The sequence below is a fragment of the Pelophylax lessonae genome (genome assembly GCF_965119305.1).
Source record: "Pelophylax lessonae genome assembly, chromosome: 2".
Taxonomy (NCBI): Eukaryota; Metazoa; Chordata; class Amphibia; order Anura; family Ranidae; genus Pelophylax; species Pelophylax lessonae.
The window spans coordinates 743118125-743142257 of record NC_138769.1 but is presented as its reverse complement, the minus strand read 5'-3'; the positions used below and the strand labels follow the sequence as shown (position 1 = coordinate 743142257).

At 44.1% G+C, this 24133-nt stretch overlaps 1 protein-coding gene across 1 annotated transcript; it reads right to left on the bottom strand.

The window, feature by feature from the left end:
* Window positions 1-13779: 13779 nt before the first annotated feature.
* Window positions 13780-19663, bottom strand: LOC309548368 (uncharacterized protein; the record flags this gene model as incomplete). Its single annotated transcript, XM_082248306.1, has 3 exons — window positions 13780-15258; window positions 18076-18875; window positions 19483-19663. The coding sequence occupies 3 exons, from the start codon at window positions 19661-19663 to the stop codon at window positions 13780-13782; spliced, it is 2460 nt and encodes an 819-aa protein (XP_082104432.1).
* Window positions 19664-24133: the final 4470 nt, after the last annotated feature.

The following is a 24133-nucleotide window of genomic DNA, read 5'->3' as shown; positions in this document are numbered from 1 at the left end:
GGAACGACAAGATAATGTGGCCAGTTCTGACACCCTGCGTGCAGAAGTGATAGCCACCAAGAAGGCCACCTTCTGGGATAACGTAAGCAAGGGAATCTCCCTAATATCTTCAAAGGGAGGTTTCTGAATGTAATGTTCTGGTACCTTTGGGTACCTAATTACTCTTTCATAAGTGTATGCGCCCCACCATTCTCTTTTGGTAAGGTGCGCATACACCTTTAAGACTGATGCTGTCATCACTGAGCGCCGGACTGGATGGCTATTTAGATCGCCGGCTCTCACTCACATGTGTTCGTTCAAACTGCTTTGTGCCTTGATGCTAACCTGTCTTGAAGCTCTCATGCTTGCAAGCATACCTCGCTGTCGGAACCACGCTGCGCTGATCCCTGTATCCCGCTACCGGATCATCCGCTCTTGCCGAACCTCTCCTCTGCTACATTGCTATTAGTGATAAGTACCCCACAGGGGAAACCTCTATAACCTTTATACTAAAGCTTACACTATCTAGCTCTGCATACTAAGGACTATTACTACATCTGCATTATCTAAGATTGCTAGCTCTTGAGCCTACTACCACCTGTTCTTGCACTGGATTGATCTCTCTTGTATGTCCAGCTGCTACTCTGTCATCTGCTACCATACATGATTGCTAAACCTATCTGCATCCCATCTGCTACTATCTTACTTTCAAGAACATTTCCTTTCAAGTGTCTGTCATTTACCATCTCTACCCAACCTGTCTCTTCAGCCTATCATCACTGTGTTACTATATACATAAGTCACTCTAGGAAACATCTTATTGAGTGTGTGTATTTACTTGCTGAATTGAGATCATCCACACATGATGAGTCGTTGAGAGTTGGGATTGGTGTCTCAGCGTTTCTCTACATGACTACTGAAGTGGAATATTTCTGCAGCTGAAAATCCACATCATACGTAAAACGCAGGAGCGTTACAGATTGAACGAACCCCAAATGGATTCAGCAGAAATAACCACTCAGATGACACAATTAAAACAGCAAGTAACTGCGTTAATACACGCACTTGCTGAATTAAAAGAAGACAATCAGGCTCTGTCGCAGCAGGTAATTAGACTGACACAACTTACCACTGCTCAGTCCCCTGAACCCAAAATAAATCCTCCTTTGGTATTTACAGGCGATCGCAAAAAATTTCGCGAATTTAAAAACGCATGTGAGTTACTTTTCTTGCTAAAACCCCGTACCTACCTTACTGATCACATTAAGGTTTGTACTATTATTTCTTACCTAACAGGCGATCCTCGGGCCTGGGCAGATTCTCTTTTTGAGAAAAACGACCAGCTTCTCAACTCCTATGCCTTGTTCCTAGCGGAACTCGCTAGCCTATATGATGATCCCAATAGGCAGAGTACTGCCGATCTTCAATTAAGATCCTTGAAACAAGGTAGGAGACCTGTAGAAGACTTTATCGCAGAATTCAAGAGATGGACCCTTGATTCAGAATGGAATGATGCATCTCTGAAAACCCAATTTAGGCTTGGCCTATCAGAGGCCGTTAAAGATGAGCTCGCCTGAGCGGATCTGGCAAAAACCCTGGATGCATTGATACAACTCAGTATCACCATAGATAGAAGACTACGAGAAAGAAAGGCTGAGAAAATGGGAATGCCATTATCCAGTCCTTCTCGGATTTCGGCCGTTGACCCCGTTCCTATGGAGGTAGGAACCATACGCCCACCTCTATCAACTATGGAAAGAGCCAAAAGACGATCTGGTAATCTCTGCTTGTACTGTGCATCCCCAGATCACAAGATAAACGTCTGTCCCCAAGTCTACAAAAAGAAGGGTGAGTGTTCACATGTCCTCCTAGGGGGATTGACAACTTCAATCACTAACCCTTACCTTTCTGTTTGCTTAACATTACAGTGGGACCAGAACAGGATTACTACTAAGGCCATGATTGACACAGGATCTTGTGGAAATTATATTGACATACGTTTTGCTGCTTTAAATAAAGTTCCTATTATTTCTAAACTTAAACCTGTCTCAGTAAGTCTTATTAACGGTGTTCCTTTATCCTCTGGTCCAATCACTGATCAGACACAGGCACTCCTAGTCACTACTAACGGGTCTCATATGGAGACCACTACCTTCGATCTAATACCTTCACCCCACTTTCCCATTGTGCTGGGACTTCCCTGGTTGCACACACATCAACCAACCATAGATTGGAAGGAACGGACCCTGGCCTTCCTCTCTTGCTATTGCGAGGGTACGTGTAACCTCCCGTCTTTCGGGAAGATCCTGTCTGTGGTGACAGATGAGATTGCACCACTATGTTATCAGGATCTCTCTGAGGTTTTTCTTGAAAAAAATGCTCAAGCACTACCTCCCCATCGAGACTATGATTGTAGCATTGATCTACTCCCAAATAGCAAATTGCCGTTCGGTCATGTTTATCCTCTTTCACAGGATGAACTTTCCCATCTCAAAGACTATTTGGATGAGAATTTGGAAAAAGGTTTTATTAGACCTTCCACTTCTTCCGCAGCAGCAGGACTCTTTTTTGTTCGCAATAAGGACTCAAGTCTCAGGCCTATCATCGACTATAGGCAATTGAATGCTATTACAATAAAAGATCGCTATCCTCTACCGCTTATCCCTGAGCTCATTGAGCAGGTGCGTGGAGCTACCTATTTTTCAAAATTGGATCTGAAAGGAGCATACAATCTCATTCGAATCCGTGCTGGACACGAGTGGAAGACTGCATTCAGAACCAGATACGGATTGTTCGAATATCTTGTAATGCCATTCGGGCTATGCAACGCCCCTGCAGTTTTTCAACGATTTATAAACGATATTTTCAGAGACTTACTGGATGTCTGTGTTGTGGTATATCTGGACGATATACTTATATATTCACGGACCCTGTCTGAACACATAAGACATGTAAGACTAGTATTATCGAGATTGCTTGCACATAATCTTTATGTGAAGCTGAAGAAATGCTTGTTCCATAAAGATGAGGTACTGTTTCTAGGCTACATCATATCCAAAACAGGAATCGAGATGGACATGAGTAAGATATCCTACATTCAGGATTGGCCTACACCAACCACACGCAAGGCGCTACAGCGATTCCTTGGATTTTCAAATTTCTACAGGAAGTTCATCAGAAACTTCTCTGCCATTGTGAGACCCCTCACACAGCTCACTAGCATTAAAAAACCATTCAAATGGTCAGATGAAGCAAATAAAGCTTTTCACCTGTTAAAGACAAGGTTTACTTCTGCTCCCATATTACGCCATCCAGACCCATCCCTCCAATACATTCTGGAAGTAGATGCGTCAAACATGGCAGTAGGAGCAATACTCTCCCAAACGACCAACTCACACTTCACCACTTCATCCAGTCGCCTTTTTTTCTAAATCCCTAAGCAGTCCAGAGATAAATTACCCCGTGGGTGAAAAGGAACTGCTTGCTATAAAATTGGCTCTGGAGAATTGGCGACATCTACTCGAAGGCACCCAATTACCAATACTTATATACACGGACCATAAAAATCTCCAATATCTTCAGACTAACAAAACTCTCTCTCACCGACAGGTACGATGGTCACTATTCTTTCTAAGGTTTAACTTCCTAGTGACATACACACCTGCAGATAAGAACAAAAAGGCGGATGCACTATCACGACTAACTGAAGAAAACTACTTCGAAATCTCTTCCGTTCCTATAATACCTCACAAACGCATTATTGGAGTTGTCCGTTCCTTGAAGGAAGAGGTTTTGCATGGTATAAGTTTGGATTCACCCCCATCACAACTAAATACTGATGCAGAAGGCTTCCTCTACTACAACGACAAACTTTACATACCACCTACCATACGCACCAAGATCTTGGAATTATCGCATGATGTGCCTATGGCAGGACATATGGGTATGACAAAGACTCTTAATCTGATTACCAGGCAATTTTGGTGGCCTGACATGAAAACATCTATACAAAAATTCGTCTCCTCATGCAATGTCTGTGCCAGGTCCAAAATTGACACTACGAGACCATCCGGTCTACTATGCAGTCTACCAATACCCCAAACTCCATGGGAAGTTGTGTCCTTGGACTTTATAGTGGAATTGCCTCCTTCCAAAGGATTTAATACCATCTTAGTGTCAGTGGACCATCTGACAAAGATGGCACATTTCATTGCTATTCGCAGACTACCTTCGTCTAAACAAACGGCAGAACTCCTGATGAAACATGTCTTTAAGTTACATGGTATCCCAAAAACTCTTCTGTCTGACCGTGGATCACAATTTATTTCCAAGTTCTGGCAAGAACTATGTCACATACTACGGATCGAGCGGAAGCTCACTTCTCCTTACCATCTGCAGACCAACGGACAGACTGAAAGAGTCAACCAATGCATCGAGCAATATTTACGTTGTTACACTTCTTACCAACAGGATGATTGGGTGGATCTTCTCCCTCTGGCAGAATTTGCCTACAACAACGCAACCCACAGTACGACCAAGCAGAGTCCGTTCTACTTGAACTATGGGTTCCATCCCTCTATTCTCCCTCCACGCATCCTTCCTTCAAATAACCCAGTAGCCTCAGACTATCTTACCCAAATAAAGGACTCTCTGGGTTTGCTTAATACTACCATTGCACACGCTCATAGTCAACAAAAGAAGTACTATGATCTTCGCAGAAGACCTTCTCCTCAGTACGCTATCGGGGACCTCGTTTGGCTCTCAACAAAAAATTTAAGACTGAAAATCCCTAGCAAAAAGCTTGGACCTCTGTTCTTGGGACCTTTCCCAATCAAGAAACTTATTGGAAAAGCTGCAGTACAGCTTACATTGCCAATAGACCTCAAAATACATCCCATTTTCCATGTGTCGCTACTGAAGCCCCATGTTCCTGACCAAGGAATAAGGCCTACTATCCCAGCTCCTCCTCCTGTACAAGTTGAAGGTGGAGAAGAATATGAGATAAAAGAGATTCTGGATTCTCGTATCCACAGAGGAAGACTTCAGTACTTGGTTCGATGGAAGAACTATGGGCCCCAAGACGACACCTGGCTAAACACCTCTGACATACATGCCTCTAGATTAATCCGCAATTTTCATGCGAAGTACCCAGACAAACCAGCTCCAGAGGCCTTCAGGAGCTGGCCTTAAGGGGGGGGGGTACTGTAATGTTCTGGTACCTTTGGGTACCCTAATTACTCTTTCATAAGTGTATGCGCCCCACCATTCTCTTTTGGTAAGGTGCGCATACACCTTTAAGACTGATGCTGTCATCACTGAGCGCCGGACTGGATGGCTATTTAGATCGCCGGCTCTCACTCACATGTGTTCGTTCAAACTGCTTTGTGCCTTGATGCTAACCTGTCTTGAAGCTCTCATGCTTGCAAGCATACCTCGCTGTCGGAACCACGCTGCGCTGATCCCTGTATCCCGCTACCGGATCATCCGCTCTTGCCGAACCTCTCCTCTGCTACATTGCTATTAGTGATAAGTACCCCACAGGGGAAACCTCTATAACCTTTATACTAAAGCTTACACTATCTAGCTCTGCATACTAAGGACTATTACTACATCTGCATTATCTAAGATTGCTAGCTCTTGAGCCTACTACCACCTGTTCTTGCACTGGGTTGATCTCTCTTGTATGTCCACCTGCTACTCTGTCATCTGCTACCATACATGATTGCTAAACCTATCTGCATCCCATCTGCTACTATCTTACTTTCAAGAACATTTCCTTTCAAGTGTCTGTCATCTACCATCTCTACCCAACCTGTCTCTTCAGCCTATCATCACTGTGTTACTATATACATAAGTCACTCTAGGAAACATCTTATTGAGTGTGTGTATTTACTTGCTGAATTGAGATCATCCACACATGATGAGTCGTTGAGAGTTGGGATTGGTGTCTCAGCGTTTCTCTACATGACTACTGAAGTGGAATATTTCTGCAGCTGAAAATCCACATCATACGTAAAACGCAGGAGCGTTACACTGAAGAACTGACAACACTAAATTAAGATCCCAGGGTGGTAAGGGTGCGCGCACTGGCGGAGCCAGGTGTCGCACCCCCTGGATGAAATTCCTCACCAAGGAATGAGTAGCCAAAGGTTTCTGAAAGAAGAAACCTTTGGCTACTTATTTGCTAATGCTGAAACCTGACCCTTGATAGTGCTCAAGGACAATTTCTGCTCAACTCCCTGTTGCAGAAAGGCCAAGATTCGGGTCACCGAATAGGTACGTGGGGGAAATCCAAGAGATTCACACCACGCAATATAAGACCTCCATGTGCGATAATAGACTTTGCTGGAAGTCGCTTTCCTTGCTTTAATTAAAGTAGGAATAACTGAAGCTGACAAACCCTTGTCCTTCAGTACCTGCGTCTCAATGGCCAGGCCGTTGAAGCCAGCTATTGTAAAGCAAGATGGAAGATCCGTCCGTGAGACAGCAGATCCTCCTTGAGAAGAAGTCTCCAAGGAGCGTCCGCGACTAGCCTCACCAAGTCGACGTCCCAGGCTCGACGAGGTCCGTCCGGAGTTACCAGAATAACTGGAATTCCCTCCACCTCTATTCTGTGAGGAAGTTCCCGCAGAAACTTGAGAGGATGGAAGGCATACCGTAGCTGATACTGTCCCAACAGGGCGATCAACGCGCCTTTTGCGTCCACTAGAGGATCGCGGGCGCGTGCTACAAACCTCCGCACCTTCCTTTTGAGCCGAGATGCCAACAGATCCACATCCAGGGTGCCCCAATGAAGGCACAGCTGGTGAAATACCCCTGGATGAAAGGACTATACCCCTTAATCCAGAGTCTGATGGCTGAGATAATCTGCCTGCCAATTCCCTAGGTGATTGACCTAAGCCACAGCCGTGGCATTGTCCAACTGGATCCGAACCGGGCTGCCCTGGAGCTGCTCGGTCCAGTAAATCAGACACAGTCTGATCATTCTCAGTTCCCACACATTTATCGGAAACCTGGATTCTATCGGAAGGAGTGACTTCCCCTGGGTGAGCATTGGAGACCGAAGCCACCAGACCAGAGACTCCCTGGTCCGCTCGCTCAACCGGATCCGATTGTCCAGGGAATCTGGATCCCGATTCCATTAGAAAAGAATCTCCCTTAGAAGAATTCTCCTGGAGGGAACTGGAAATGATCTTTGACAAAAGTGAAGAAAACGTTCTGCTCAAGGAATGGGAACTACCGCTCCCTGTAGCATACGAATGTTGGAAGGGAAGAATTGCACCGGTAGAAGTGATCGAAACTCGATCTTGTATCCCGACCGTACGACCTCCTGAACCCCTTTGTCTGGGATTCAGGAAAGTCATGGATCTGGAAACCGGTGAAGACGTCCCCCCACCCCAGAGATGGGTGGGGGCGCACCTTCAGGCTGTATTGGTTTTATCTTCAGGTTTGGCTGAGCCGGACTTTTGTTTACCCGACCAGCGTCCTTTAAAACCCCCTGAAGGAGCTTTGCCCTTCTCGCTTGCCCCAACAGAGCGAACAAACCTTTTAGGAGCGGAAAAGGAAGGTCCTCGTCTGTTACGAGGTCCTTTACCCTTAGCAGTCTGTGGCAAAAAAGCGCTTTTACCCCGAGTGAGATCCTTTATAATCTCATGTAAGGTGGCCCCAAACAGGCGATCCCCCTGAAAAGGGAGATTAACCAAGGCTTTCTTGGAACCTTGATCCGCCGACCAGCACTTTAACCACAACACGCGTCTGAGGACTACTGCTGACATCGACGCATGTCCTAACAAGGGAGTTGCGTCCAAAGCGGCGTCACAGATGAACTGTAGTCCCTGTATGATCTGCTCCATCAAATCGGATGCTGCCGGGGGGATACCTCTCCCCTTTAAGTCACGGCGTAACAACTTGGCCCATTCTGTCAATGTTTGTGAAACTAAACCAATGGCCACCACTGGCCTAAAGGCTGACCCTATCAGGGAAAAAACAGAGCGGGATTCGGCTTCCACCTTCCGATCCACCGGATCCTTAAAGGACAGAGCGTCCTCCAACGGGATAACAGTGGCTTTATTTAATCTGGAAATCGGTGGGTCCACCACTGGTGGTACCGTCCATTTTTTAATGAGGGATTCCTCAAACGGATAGCGCCTAGCAATGCGTTTAGAAATAGCAAGAGTTCGTTTGGGATGATCCCATTCCTCTTTAATCTTATTACAAAAGCATTTGGGTAAGGGAAAAACCTTCACCATCTTGGTAGGCTTACTAGTACCAAAGGGAATTTCCGTCTCGGTTACCTCTGCCGGTGTAACCTCCAATCTTAAGGTTTCCCGGACAGCCACAACTAGTGCGTCCACCAACGCTTCTTCTTGTGCTATGGCGGAGGCAGAAACGTCCTCCTCACTGTCTGAGGAGACATTGCCTGAGACCACAGTCCCAGAAGAGGGACCTGCAGCTGCAGTGACCAGCTCAGAATCCGAATCTGAAGTATCAGATGAAATAGGGGTAGGCGGGGGTCGCTTTCTTGACCCCCGTCCCTGACAGGCCACCTCCACCCGGGATACCAAAGACTCCAAAACTGTAGATAATGCATCAATTACAAGTGAGGTACTAGAGGGTCCTGCGGCCACCTCGAGGGGATCAGGTGGGGATACATGTGTGGCAGGGTCCATGTTTATACAAGACACTTGCCAGCAAACAAAAAAATAATTGCAAAGAAAAAACTTTTTTTTTTTTTTGTAATCCCCCAGCGCAATAGCGCCCCTCAGTGTACCTGTTCCGGACCCCACAGAGAGAGAGAGACCCCAAGGCTCACCACCTGATGCACAGAAGTTTTATCCACCTGCTCTCAGCGCTGTCTTGTTACAGACAGGAAGTCTTTTGGCACTTTCCCCGGGTAAAGGAGGCGTCTCCGCCCCTTTACACGCCTTCCGGCGCTGCCCTGCTCCTCCTCGAGGTAGCTGGGCGTTTCCAAAATGGCCGCCCCCATGCAGGAGACACGAGGCTACGCCAAAATGGCGGCCTCGCGCGACCTGCGGGAGATGGCGGCGGCCTGTCACCTATGGGAAGATGGCGGCGGCCTGCTGCGCAGTGTGCGGCCTGCGGAGGATCATATCGGCCTGTGCGGCCTGCGGGAGGTGTGGGAGGATGGCGACCTGCGGACGGATGGCGGCCTGCGGATGGCAGTAATCTAGGCCCAGGCATCGGCCTGTATTGCAGCCTTATGATCAGGTAGGATCTATCCCACATACATGGCCATCATTCACAGTAATGCCAGCCACTGACTTCAGTCATGGTCCTTAAACAGTGCCCCATCATACAGTGACTTTAGATAGTCAGCTCCCAAACCAAGCCTCCTGGTTTCTTATACACAAAATCACACTCAATTGGGGGATTTGTAACACCTGTTATAGGATAGTGGCCATCCCAGGGAGGGGCCCGCGTCCACCAACACACCCGTAGGGGGAAAGGGAGAACATAACTCACCATACCGGAACTAGGCGGGCGCCAACTCCTGACAGAACCCCTTTCCACCGAAGTGGGGGGGCTGTTGACCAATACGGACGCAGTGACTCAGTTTCCAACTGGTCGTTGGCATCCAGGCGAGACATTTAACTCGCAGGGTCAGTCCCTGTCCAGTGGGACTATGTCGCGGCCGACCCAGCGCGGAGCTAGGGCCTGCACGCGCTCGCAGGCTGACTGGGGTGACCACTGGATCTCAGCACCCAGCCGTCGCCCAGTTTCAGCATACTTGCTTGAAGATCTCACAGGAACAACTGGAGAAAAAAGCTGCCTAAAAAAAACTGACTTCCTGTAGCAGAGAGAGAGAGGATATACCCTCTGGGACTGCCCCTAAAGGTGTGGCCAGAACGTTTTCCTTCTGCCTAGTGTCCTACTCCTGTAGAGGGCAGTATAACCCTATTTGATATTAATCAAGAAGACTGCGTCTGTCAATATTGTTTTTTGTTTGTCAGAATTGTCGCTCTTTTTTGTTTATAGCGCAAAAAATTAAAATCACACAGGTGATCAAATACCACCAAAAGAAAGCTCTATTTGTGGGGAAAAAAGGACGTCAATTTTATTTCAATTGTCCATTAAAGTAATGCTGTGCCGAATCGCAAAATATGGCCTGGTCATTAAAGGGGGAAAATCTTCCGATCCAGAAGTGGTTAAAAAAAAAAAAACTGCCACCTAAAAAACATCACATTGTCCCCTATGTGATGAAAGGAAAGTAAAACAAAAATTACAAATATTTTTATTTTTTTTGCAAAAAAATTGGTTACACCCAAGCACATAAAATCCCCCCCCCCCCCGAAGAAATTTTGAGGCCCTCCACCTCCATATATATGCTCATAGAAACGTAAGCGCATGCGTCAGGGGCACCTACGCATGAAAATATTAATTGCGATGCACATGTTGCCATGCACACGGGAGTGAAAGCATTAATTCTAACACCAGACATCCTCCATAACACTAAACTGATACATGTAGGGGGCTTTTTAACCACTTTACCGCTGAGTACCGTAGTACTACTGCGGCAAAGTGGCTCTTGTAGGTCTGACGACGTAGACCTACGTCGCCAGACTCCTCCCCCTGTAGGCGGCGCTCGCGCGCTGCCGGAGGCGCGCTCCCGCTGTTTTCATTCACAGCGGGAGTCGGGCCAGGGGAGGAGCAGCGGCGATCGCTGCTGCTCTGCCCCGATCGTCGGGGAATCCAGTTTGGAGATCCGCCCGCCTGTGTAAACAGAGCGGGCGGATCTCCTCAGTGACAGGGAGTGACAGATCGGACTGTTCAGCATAGCTGGACATCCGATCTGTCCCTGTCTCACACAGTCACCTCCCCCCCCACACGTCAGTAAGCACCAGGCATACATTAATCCCTCCCTCTCCAATAAAATTAACCCCTTCCCTGCCAGTGTCATTTTTACAGTAACAGTGCATATTTATAGCACTGATTACTGCAGTAATGTCACTGGTACCCCCAAAAGTGTCAAAAATGTCAGTCAAGGGTCCGATCTGTCCGCCGCAATGTCGCAGTCCCGCAAAAACAATCGCAGATCGCCGCCATTACTCGTTAAAAAAAAAACACCAAAAATGACAGAAATCTTTCCCTTAGTTAGTAAACGCAATAACTTTTGCGCAAATCAATCAAAATACGCTTATTGCGATTTTTTTACCAAACATAGGTAGCAGAAAACAAATTGGCCAAAAATTTAAAAAAAATTAGATTTTTACATCTTTTTTGGGGGGAATTTCATATAAAAAAATGTTAAAAATATTGTTATTTTTTCAAAACAAATGCTCTTTTTTTGTTTATAGTGCAAAAAGTAAAAATTGCACAGGTGATCAAATACCACCAAAAGAAAGCTCTGTTTGTGGGGAAAAAAGGACGTAAATTTCGTTTGGGTACAGCGTCGCACGACCGCGCAATTGTCAGTTAAAGTCGCACAGTGCCGAATCGCAAAAGGTGGCCCAGACGTAAGACAGCAAAATGCTCTAGTGGTAAAGTGGTTAAGCATTGTGGTCGGTAATTGGGTGCGCTAAAACAACAGTGATAAAGACCCAAATCAATGGGATGACAAAATCAATAAACATCAATTATAAATCATGAATAGAAAATAAATCTTCATAAACTAGTGACACTCGTGTGGATCATAGTGGTATATCAACATAAACGAAAAGTTCATAAGTGTCCATAAATGAAGTGATGAATGAAACTGAAAATTGAAAACAACGTGCTTCCAAATCCAAAGTGTAAATCCCCCACCAAGTGAAATTCCTCCTTACCAGATGCTCAAAAGATAACAAATGTGCTGAAAACAAAATGGAAATCCCACAGTGCTCCAAATCGCCTTGTGAAAACACCTGAATTGGTCTCTTACCAGATAGCAATCAAAAAACGATTGTAAATTGTTTCCAGAGAACTCTATCTTCTCCTCCTCCTTCACATTCAAAAGAGTGTCTCCAATATGCCAAGCTGCCGGTCACTCTGTGTGATCTGATATGGAGAAGATCCCATGCTGTCCCTATGGTGGCCGTGTGTTCAGGATGGAGAAGCTGTTCAGCCTGCTGGAACCGTAAGCATTGCCTATAGAAAATATAGGGGACTGAAGTTTGTTGCCATTTCACAGGCACACACAAATTTAAGGTTTGGCAAATTTGGTATCCATTTACTCAGCGCAATCTCTTTTATATTTTACCAAAATGTGGTTTTATTTATTGCATATGTTCACCCTAATGTTCACCTTAGTTTTTTTTTTTGTTTTGTTTTTTTAACTTAAATTTTGTGTTTCCTATACCTTTAGGCTCCATTCACACCTGGGCGTTTTCAGCTCCAAAAACGCTCAAAAGAAACACTTCCAAAACGCCCAACAAGTAAAACCCCATTCATTTAAATGGCCCCTGTTCACATCTGAGCGTTTTGCAAAACGCCTGTAGCTGAAAAAAGTACATGAGCTTCTTTTTGGGCTGATTACCAGCGTTTTTGATTGATGTCAATGAAAAACGAATGAAAAAATCTCGGTAAAATCGCGGTAAAAATCGCGGTAAAATCGTGGTAAAAAACGCTACGCTCAAGTGTGAATGCAGCCTAAAGGTAATATCGGGTGACTTAAATTTGAACTACCACTATTTTATTCTCTAGGGAGTCTGCTTTCGGAAAATATATAATGTTTGGGGGTTTTACATAATTTTCAAGGCTAAAATGATTTTTAAACGTGTGCAAAAAAATGCAAAAAAGGGGTCAGGCAGCAAAAAGGTTAAAGAGAACCCCAACTGGAGGAATGTCAGTCCTCAAAACACACTTCACACTTGGTAAGCTCAGAGCTCTTGCAGTTGTGCTGTGTGAATAGTCTATGGAGATGAATAATAGCTGGACAGAGGAAGAAGATAACAACAAGGACATTCTTTCTTCACCAGATGGAATCCCTGAGACTTTCAGTAGAACCAAATGTAACACAAAGTAGCCAGCTGAAATTAAATGGTACTGTTAAATGCATCCCATAAACAGAAGAAAGTCAGTGTTGAAGGCCTACAGCAGCTTAGAAAGTTACTTTCTTACTGAACAGAGACTTCTCCCTGGCTGGTGTCCCAACCACAGACCTGCCTGCAGAGCTGTCATCCATGAGAGAAGATGAAACATGGAAAGGTGGCATTGATCATGGGAGAGGAAGTTTGGATAAGGTGAGCATAGCTGGAGCCCCAAAGCCTGGCTTATGGTGTATCAACTGTCAGAAGAACCTGGAAGGGACTCTACCACTGAGGCTTGGCAAGATGCCATTGGATCCCATCCTAGTCTCTGGTACTGAGGCAGTGTTGGTCATGTATTCGCTCAGGTAAGGAAGAAAACACTTGGGAACACGGCTCAGTTAGTGAATGATGAAAATGCATTACATGTTCAGTCAAAGCTCCATAAAAAAAAAATAAAAAGATGAGAATCATGAGGAAAACAGTTCAGTCACTGATACTTATCTGAAAAAATAAATAAAAATTTATAATATTTACAGGCCTTCTAGGTGTGTGTGTGTGTGTTATGGACATAAGCACTACAGTTAGTGCATCCAATCATTACATTCCAGTTTGCTCACAACTTTTAGTTTATTTTTTTTCTAAAATCACATTTTATCTTTTCAAGTCTTCCCTAGCTTGTGGGATGACATTGGGGCTGTGAAACTAATGGGACACCCACAAATCCTTTATTATTCCTCCTTCTTCCAGAGTTTCCTCTCTGCAGCTGAAGCTTATGAATCCTCTGGTGATACATTAGCACAGCATTTACTGCATAATCTTTGTCACATTCAAAGCATTAAAATGGCTTCCTTCCAGTGTGAACCCTCTGGTGTCTGATAAGATGTGACTTCACTGTAAAAGCTTTGCCACATTCAGAACACTGATATGGCTTCTCTCCAGTGTGAATCCTCTGGTGTCTGATAAGATATGACTTCTGTGTAAAAGCTTTGCCACATTCAGAACACGGATATGGCTTCTCTCCAGTGTGAATCCTCTGGTGTCTGAAAAAATCTGACTTCTGTGTAAAAGCTTTGCCACATTCAGAACACTGATATGACTTCTCTCCAGTGTGAATCCTCTGGTGTGTGGTAAGATATGACTTCTGTGTAAAAGCTTTGCCACATTCAGAACACTGATATGGCTTCTCTCCAGTGTGAACCCTCTGGTGTATGATAAGCTCTGACTTCTGTATAAAAGCTTTGCCACATTCAGAACACTGATATGGCTTCTCTCCAGTGTGAATCATCTGGTGTGCGATGAGCTCTTTCTTGGTTATAAAAGCTTTGCCACATTCAGAACACTGATATGGCTTTTCTCCAGTGTGAATCCTCTGGTGACTGATAAGATGTGACTTCTGTATAAAAGCTTTGCCACATTCAGAACACTGATATGGCTTCTCTCCAGTGTGAATCCTCTGGTGTGTGATGAGCTCTTTCTTTGTTATAAAAGCTTTGCCACATTCAGAACACTGATATGACTTCTCTCCAGTGTGAATCATCTGGTGTGTGATGAGCTCTTTCTTGGTTATAAAAGCTTTGCCACATTCAGAACACTGATATGACTTCTCTCCAGTGTGAACCCTCTGGTGTCTGATAAAATTTGACTTCTGTGTAAAAGCTTTGCCACATTCAGAACACTGATACAGCTTTTCTCCAGTGTGAATCATCTGGTGTCTGATAAGATTTGACTTCAATGTAAAAGTTTTATCACATTCAGAACACTGATATGATTTCTCTCCAGTGTGAACCTTCTGGTGTGTGATAAGATGTGACTTCTGTGTAAAAGCTTTGCCACATTCAGAACATTGATATGACTTCTCTCCAGTGTGAATCCTCTTGTGTGTGATAAGATTTGACTTCAATGTAAAAGTTTTATCACATTCAGAACATGGATATGGCTTCTCTCCAGTGTGAATCCTCTGGTGTGTGATGAGCTCTTTCTTGGTTATTAAAGCTTTGCCACATTCAGAACACTGATATGACTTCTCTCCAGTGTGAACTCTCTGGTGTCTGATAAAATTTGACTTCTGTGTAAAAGCTTTGCCACATTCAGAACACTGATACAGCTTTTCTCCAGTGTGAATCATCTTGTGTCTGATAAGATCTGACTTCTGTGTAAAAGCTTTGCCACATTCAGAACACTGATATGGCTTCTCTCCAGTGTGAACCCTCTGGTGTGTGATAAGATGTGACTTCTGTGTAAAAGGTTTGCCACATTCAGAACACTGATATGTCTTCTCGCCTGTGTAAATCCTCTTGTGTGTGATAAGATTTGACTTCAATGTAAAAGTTTTATCACATTCAGAACATGGATATGGCTTCTCTCCAGTGTGAACCTTCTGGTGTTTTATACCTTTTGCCTCCATTGTAAAACCTTTATCACATTCCAAACAATAAATATCTTCTGAAATGACTTCTCATATATACATGGGTTGGACTTTACAGTAAAGACATTGTCACTTCCAGAGCACTAAAATTAATTCTCGTTTGTTGTCCTCCGAGGTTGGATCAATGTTGAAGAGCATTCAAAACATTCATGACATTTAGAACACGGATAGGTCTTGTGTCCTGTGTGAATCTTCCAGTGAACTGCAATAAAGACTTTCAGTCACTTATAACATCCATATGGCTTGCTTCTCATGTAACTTTGTTGTATTGTTGTAACAAGACAAGCATGACCAAAAAATGGTTCATCAATCCACCTGTGCAAAAAAAAACCAGAAGTCATAATTCTATAATAAGGGTTATAAAAAAAAACTACCGTTAGTTCACCAGTAACGGTCTTTTCTTACGAGCCTTTCCAGGACGGCCCAACAGTGAGAGATGATAGGCTCCTCCCTACAGGAAACACAATCAATTAAGCACATTTAAAAGGCCCCACCTTCCCCTCTAGCCCCAGTTGTAATAGAGTAACTTCCAACAACCTAATTTTTTTGAGGGAAATGTTCAGACAATATTATAGGCATTTATCACCTACACTCATGCATAACATCATGCACCCCTTTAAATAGGGTGGGTAGGCGGGCCGTCCTGGAAAGGCTCGTAAGAAAAGACTGTTACCGGTGAACTAACGGTAGGTTTTCTCTCCTCACCTTTCCAGGACGGCCCAACAGTAAAAGGATAATAGAGACCTGCCTACCTTAGGGTGGAACCACTGCCTGCAAGACTTTTCGGCCAAAGGCTAGGTCTTATTGAGACAGTACTTCAATGCGGTAATGCTTCAGGAAGGTGTCATGACTAGACCAGGTGGCTGCAGTGTGGATTTTTTCCCATGAGGCTCCTGCCTTCTCAGCCAAGGATGTGGCGTCGGCTCTTGTTGAGTGCGCTTTTATCTTGGTTGGAGCAGGAAGACCTGATAATTCATAAGCAGTGGTAATTGCTTGGCTAATCCACCTTGCTAGTGAAGGTTTTGAAGCCTGCAAACCTTTCCTAGGCCCAGAATGAAGGACCAGTAGATGGTTTGATCTCCTGAAAGCTTTTGTTCTTTCTAGATAGGTGAGAAGAGCTCTTCTCACATCAATACAATGGAATGTTCTTTCCTTGTCATTTTTTGGTTTATCACAGAAGGAAGGTAGATTTATCTCCTGCGTCCTATGAAAAGAGGATGCTACCTTAGGTAAATATAAGGGATATGGTTTTAGGACTATCCTATCTGGGAAGACCAACATAAAAGGCTCTTTAATAGACAGAGCCTGTAAATCACCTATTCTTCTAGCTGTGGTGATAGTTAACAAAAAAGTTATTTTTAAAGGATAGAAACTTTAAAGAAATATATTTTATAGGTTCAAAAGGATCTTTAGATAATGCCTCTAAGACCTTATTTAGGTTCCAGGGAGGGAACCTGTCTTTAGTAATGGGAGTAACCCTACTCCTGGCTAACAAAAATCTCTTAACCAGTGGATCTTTTGCCAAACTGGTGTCTAGAAAAATGGAAAGAGCTGTAATTTGTACCCTGAGGGTGTTAATTGCCACACCCTTGTCTACTCCTCTTGCAAAAATTCCAAAATAATTGGAGTAGAGGTAGAAGAAAAATTCTTTTGTTTCCGCCAGGTACCGAATCTCTTCCATATTTTAGTGTAGATTTTTCTGGTGACTGTTTTTCTACTCAGTAAGAGTGTATCTATCTGAGCATCCCTTTGCTTTAAGCATTTTTCTTTCAGTAACCAGAGAGTCACTGGAAGGAACTCTGGGTACTGATGTTGTATTAATCCCTGGGACATAGGGTCCGAGGGAACTGGTAGATACCACTGGCGAGCCATGGGCATTACTTCTTGGGATAGGGATCCTGCTCTTTGGAGAGGTCTGGGAATGGACCGAATTAAACTCCGTCCATGATACCTGGTCCGTTTGTGGAGTATTTCTGGAATAGGCACCAGAGGAGGGAAGACATTGGCTGGTTTGCGTAGCCACTGTCTGTTTTGAACTCTCAGCCCAACCAGTTTGCTTTGAATGCTGACTTGGTTGGACCCCCACTTCAGAGAGTTCTGGCCTTGTGGAAGGAGGATGGGTCCCTTGCGCAAGGATTTTATTCTTCTTGCCCAAAAGTGTATTTGGAAGGACCTTAGTTCTTTTGCAAGGGTTTGAGTCCCTGAAGTGGCTGGGATGCTTCCTGTATTCTTTTGAATCCTGATCCGGTAATGTTTTTCCGTAGGTCTTGATGCCACTAAGGTGTGGGAACAAGACACTCGGAAATACCGGGTTTTTGGTACTGGAATAGTTACAAGTAACTTCCCTAGTTTTAGAATTCCTGGAAGCATCCTGGGCTTTTCCCTTGCCTTTCTTTTGGGAGTGTGTATAGGGGTTGTTTTTGGAGGGACTAGAAGAGCAGTTTTTGGATTGTAGTCTATTTGCAGGATGCTGAGGGAGAAAGGGGAAGATTGTCACTTTTCTTGTTGGGAAAAAAATATCCAGTCCAACCCCTATTATGACAGAAAAGTAATTTTTTGTCCCTAGCAGCTGCGGTGGAGGAGGAAGGAAAGTTGTTTCTTGTCTTATCCCTTTGGAAGCTCCAATTTTTTGTAGCTTATCTCCTATTTTGCTGCTTATTATCCCTAGGGGATATTAGTTTGTTTTGTTCTTGTGGGAAACTTAACCCCTTTTTCTGAGGATCTAGAAAGGACTTCATCAAGTCCTGAACCAAACAAGAGAGATCCCTCAAATGGAAGACCACAGAGCTTGGTCTTGGACGAGATGTCTCCTTCCCATTCCTTAAGCCAAATGGCCCTTCTGGCCGAGTTCATGAGTGCCCCTGTTTTGGCAGTGGCTTCCACTGATTCTAGCCCCGCGTCTGCCAGATATGCTACTGCCTTGGCAATTGTTAACAGGGCGTCTTGGATATCCTGGGTTTTTAGTTTAGTGAAACTTTTATTTAATCTCTCGACCCAGGAGAAAGCATTTCTAGTGACACAGGAAGCTGCTAGGGCTGTCCCCATTGCTTTAGCATTGGAATCCCAAGCTTTTCCCAGTAATGTCTCTGCTTTCCGATTCATAGTATCCTTGATACTACCAGCATCTAAAAATGATAGATCTGATTTTCTGGAGACTTGCGCTAGGGGAGCATCTATTTTTGGTCTTTTAAGGAATTTGTTTGCACCCTCATCCTTAAAGGGAAATTTTCTTTTCCAAGAATTCCCTTTGCTTAACCTGTTTTCAGGCGATTGCCATTGTTGAAGGATCAGACTCTTCAAGGAATGGTGAATATGAAAAACTCTAGAAGGGCTTCTTCCTATCCCTTTATAGAGTTTGTCTTGTGCCGTGACTTCTTTAAGCAGGTCAGGAATCTCTTCTGAAGCATATATGGCTTGAAGGAGACCCTGCATACCATCCAATCCAAACAGGTTTTTTGCTGACTCTACCTCCTCAGAGGTATCTGAGTCCCTATTTCCCTCATCTTCTGAACAAGATGGGGAAATTGAGTGGTCATCTTCTGGAAATATTCTATCTTCTTCTGTAACCTGTGCTGATGGAAGACTTTGAGTGGCTGGTGTGGTGGCTGAGGGCCCTGCTATATTTAGAGGGGTTTCTTGACACAAAGTCCCTGCCCTTGTGGGAGGGTCTACCTGTTCCTCTCTATAAGCTACACCTAGATTAGACCGTACTGCCATCATAGTAGAAAGCATTTCATCTTGCATATTTTTTTAAAAAAGTCTTTCATAAAGTCTGAGGTTTCCCTTCCTGACAATTTATGAATACATCTATAGCAAAACGGTCTAGTGTGGGTACTGGGCATCTTTTCTGAACAATAACCACACTTCTTATGGACAGCAGGCCCTTGTAATGCAGATGTAGCTTCTTGTGAACCGCTCTGGGACTCTGGAAGACAGGATACAGAAACAACATAAGTATCGCCCTTCCAGCAAAAAGACATCAAATATAGGGACCATAGAAAGAAGGCAGCGTCATCTACTAGGGTCAGGGAAATGATAAGTTCCAGGCACATGTTATGTTGGTAAGCTAGCAGGCTTCAGCATAGGTCAGCAAGGATACGGATCATCACTTACCCTGTCTGACCTGTTTTTTTGCTGCTGACAGCTGGGACTGTCTCTCCTCCTCCTTCCCCGGAGGTTGAGTCATGGAGGACTTAATTTCCGAAGCAGGAACCCGAGATGTGCTAGCTTTGGACTCTGCTTTGCCGCTACCGAGCGGCTCCGGCGTCTCCTCCATGCTTCTCTTCCTTCCCATGTCGCGTGTGTCTGACGTCTGTGCCGGAAGTTCCGGTTTCAAAGCGAGGTTTGGAACGCCCGTCCTCTTGATTTTTTCGGCGGGAAATTCAAAATCTTCAAGGAGGAGAGCTGCTAGCGCCGGAAAACAAGACCTGGAAACACTAGGAAGTGACCGAGGGCTTGCCAGTGGGCGACCTGTGAGTTCCCTCGGACAGGAGTGCAGGGACTGCTCCACTCGTAAGTTCCCCCCCCCTACTACAGAGAGTTCTGCAAGGGGAACCCGTGGCTTTCTGCCGAACCTGGCTCACAGGGTACCTTTCAACTCTAGGAGTCTGCAGGTGAGATCTTAATCGTCATTTCTTTGTAGGAAGAAACACAATCTAAAACTGGGGCCAGAGGGAAAGGTGGGGCCTTTTAACTATTCTTGATTGATTGTGTTTCCGGTAGGGAGGAGCCTATCATCTCTCATTGTTGGGCCGTCCTGGTAGGGGAGAAGGAGAGAAAACAACATTAATACCCCACCTGATGAATGCAGCAAAAGGATTAATCCCGCTATTTTGGCAAAAGGAAGAGGCCCCTACCACGGGAGACTGGGTACAAAGAGTAGAGAGAATAAGAACATTGGAATATCTGAGAGATTGGGAAGAAGATGATACAGAGGAATGGGGTGATATATGGGAAAACTGGAGAAGGTTTAAGACAACCAGAGAATACATTAAATGGAGTGGAGAAAAAGAGAAAGACAACTAGTATAGATGAGGGGGGGTCAATAGAGGGGAAAATAAGGGAAGTTACATTACTGAAAATTGATGTTTTATTCTGTAAAAATATATTTGTATGCTCTCTCTTTTTTGAAAACAATAAATACATTTATAAAAAAAAAAAAAAAAAAAAGATTTCCGTTCACTGGAACTAAGAGGCCAAGTCCAACCCCTGAAAAATAACCCCACACCATAATCCCCCTCCACCAAATGATTTGAATCAGTGCACAAAGTAAGGCCCATAAAAACATGGATGAGCAAGTTTGAGGTGAAGGAACTTGACTGGCCTGCACAATAATAATAATAACCGCAGAGGTGACCAAATACCACCAAAAGAAAGTTCTATTTGTGGGAAAAAGGACATAATCACAGCATCACACGACCACACAATTGGTAAAGTAACGCAGTGAAATATCACAAAAAATGTGGTCATGAAGGGGGGGGGGGGGTGTGATAAACCTTCCGCAGCTGAAGTGGTTAAACCATAGGAGTGAAGACTGTCCGTTGTAAGCATCCCCAGCAGTGTTATTTGGTTTGTGCCTTGCAAATCTTTCATGACAGCATGGGCTGCTACAGAAGAAGAAAAATAAAATGATCTACCGGCAGGTTCAACAGGGTTAAAAAAAAAAATTGGGAGAGTGCACACAAACAAGATCCATAAAGACATGGATGAGTGAGTTTGGGGTGGAGGAACTTGGCTGGCCTGCACAGAGTCCTGACCTCAACCTGATAGAACACATTTTGGATGATTTAAAGCGGAGACTGCAAGCCAGGCCTTCTGGTCCAACATCAGTGCCTGACCTCACAAATGCTCTTCTGGAAGAATGGTCAAACATTCCCATAGACACACTCCTAAACTTTGTGGACAGCCTTCCCAGAAGCTGTTATAGCTGCAAAGGGTGGGCCAACTCAATATTGACTCCTACGGACTAAGACTGGGATGCCATTAAAGTTCATTGTGTGCGCAAAGGCAGGTGTCCCAATACTTTCAGTAATATAGTGAATATTATATATAGAAGGAATATGTACAATATTATACATTTTTAAATATTTGTATTTTATTTTATGGAGGACACTCTACTATTCCCATTGGCTGGTAAAATTGACAATTTATTACAAATTCCTGCAGGAGAACTTCATTCATTGTTCTAATTTAAAGCACTGGGCTGCATAGTAATGGACGAATGTGCTTGGGATTGACTTTCCGGCACATTTCGCAAATGCATCTAAAAATCCAAATTCTTAAAGGCAAAATTCTGAAAACCCAAGTTACACTCACCAGTAACGACTTTTCCTGAAGTCTTTCAAGACAACAGCTTTGAGAGCGGTGTGGAAAGTGGGGTCCCCCAAGGATCTGTCCTGGGACCCATACTGTTAAATTTATTCAGAACCGATCTAGAGGATGGGATATCCAGCACAATCTCTGTATTTGCAGATGATACTAAGCTAAGCAGGGCAATATCTTCTACACAGGACGTGGAAACTTTACAAGCAGACCTGAACAAAATAACGGGGTGGAAAACTACATGGCAGATGAGGTTTAATGCTGAAAAATGTAAAGTAATGCATTTGGGTGCCAGAAATATAAATGCAAGTTCCTCACTAGGGGGGGAACCTCTGGAGACATTGAACATGAGAGGGGAGGAGGAAAATGTACATGGACAAGGTGGACTTAGCTGGAGCCCTCATGATTGACTGATATAGCAAATTTTAGCAGAACCTGGAAAAGACTCTCCCACTGAGGATTCAGAGGCTTGGCAAGATGCCACTTGACTGCCACCCAGTCTCCCTGCACTGAGGCAGTGTTGGTCGTGTATTCGCTCAGGCAATGAAAAAGAAAACACTTGGGAACACAGCTCAGTTAGTGAATTAGGTAAATGCATTACATGCTCAGGTAAAGCTCCATAAAAAGCGTACAGATGAGAATCCTAAGGAAACAAATTTCATTGATGCTTGCCCCCAAAAAATGTCAAAAGTTAGAATAGTCCAGGACTTTCTATGTTGTGCCTGACGGACATAAATACTAAAGTATCCATCCATTATATTCCTGTTTGCTCGCTTATTTAGTTTGTTTTCTCAAAATAGCGATTCAGGCGGTCCCCGGGTTACAAACAAGATAGGGACTGTAAGTTTGTTCTTATGTCAACTTTGTTTGTAAGTCGGAACAGGTACATTTTTTAAGTTTAGCTCCAGCCAATAGAATCATTTTTAAGTTTTTTATATAGCACAGGGAAGGGTTAACACCCCTCTACCATTTGGTTTGCTGTCTGTACCCCTGTTCAGAAGATTTCACCTCACTTTCTGTCCCTATGACAACTGTACTCTGAAAATGTTGGGTTGTTGTGGAAACAAGGATTAGTGATAAAGGATTAGTGATCAGTGGAGACATCTTTTCCCCATGAGAACTCTTCCAGGAGTGAATTTCCCTTCTTAGGGGGAGATTTCTCCTCACTTCCTGTTGTCTCTCTCCATTTGTATGTAGGAGTTGTTTGTAAGTCGGATGTTCGTAACCCGGGGACCGCCTGTATACCTTTTCACTTTTTTACTAGCTTGTGAGATGACATGAGGTGTGATACTAATGAGATACCATGAGGTCTTTATTTGCAGCTTAGCTGATACCCCTTTAATATCCCCCTTCTTCCAAAGTTTCCTCACTGCAGCTGAAGCTTGTGAATCCTCTGGTGATAGATTAGCCCGGCATTAACTGTAAAAGCTTTGTCACATTCAGATCAATTAAATGGCTTCTCTCCAGTGTGAGCCTTCTGGTGGACAACTACATGGCAAATGAGGTTTAATGTTGAAAAATGTAAAGTAATGCACTTGGATGCCAGAAACATGAATGCAAGTTACTCACTAGGGGAGAGAATTCTGGGGGAATCTAAGATGGGAAAGGACCTGGGGGTACTGGTGGACAACAAGCTCAGCAATGGCATGAAATTCCAAGCCGCTGCAAGCAAAGCCAACAGAATACTGGGATGTATAAAAAAGGGGATTCACTCCAGAAATAAAGAGATTATTCTCCCTCTCTACAAGACTCTGGTCCGGCCGCATCTGGAGTATTCCGTCCAGTTCTGGGCACCGGTCCTCAGGAAGGATGTGCTGGAACTGGAGAGAGTCCAGAGAAGGGCAACAAAAATAATTAGAGGAATGGAGGACATCAGCTACGAGGAAAGACTACAAGCACTGAACCTATTCTCTCTGGAGAAGAGACGATTGAGGGGGGATATGATATCAATGTACAAATACCGTACTGGTGACCCTAGCATAGAGAGGAAACTATTCAGAGAAAGGGAATACAATAAGACACGTGGCCACTCACTAAAACTAGAGGAAAGGCGGTTTAACCTTAAAATACGTAGGGGGTTCTTCACTGTAAGAGCAGTAAGGATGTGGAATTCTCTTACACAAGCAGTCATATCAGCAGGGAGCATTGATAGTTTCAAAAAACTATTAGATGGGCACCTTAAAGACCACAACATACAGGGGTATACAATGTGCAACATACAGGGGTATGCAATGTACAACATACAGGGGTATACAATGTACAACATACAGGGGTATACAATGTACAACATACAGGGGTATGCAATGTACAACATACAGGGGTATACAATGTACAACATACAGGGGTATACAATGTACAACATACAGGGGTATACAATGTACAACATACAGGGGTATACAATGTACAACATACAGGGGGTATACAATATACGGTTAACAGCAAA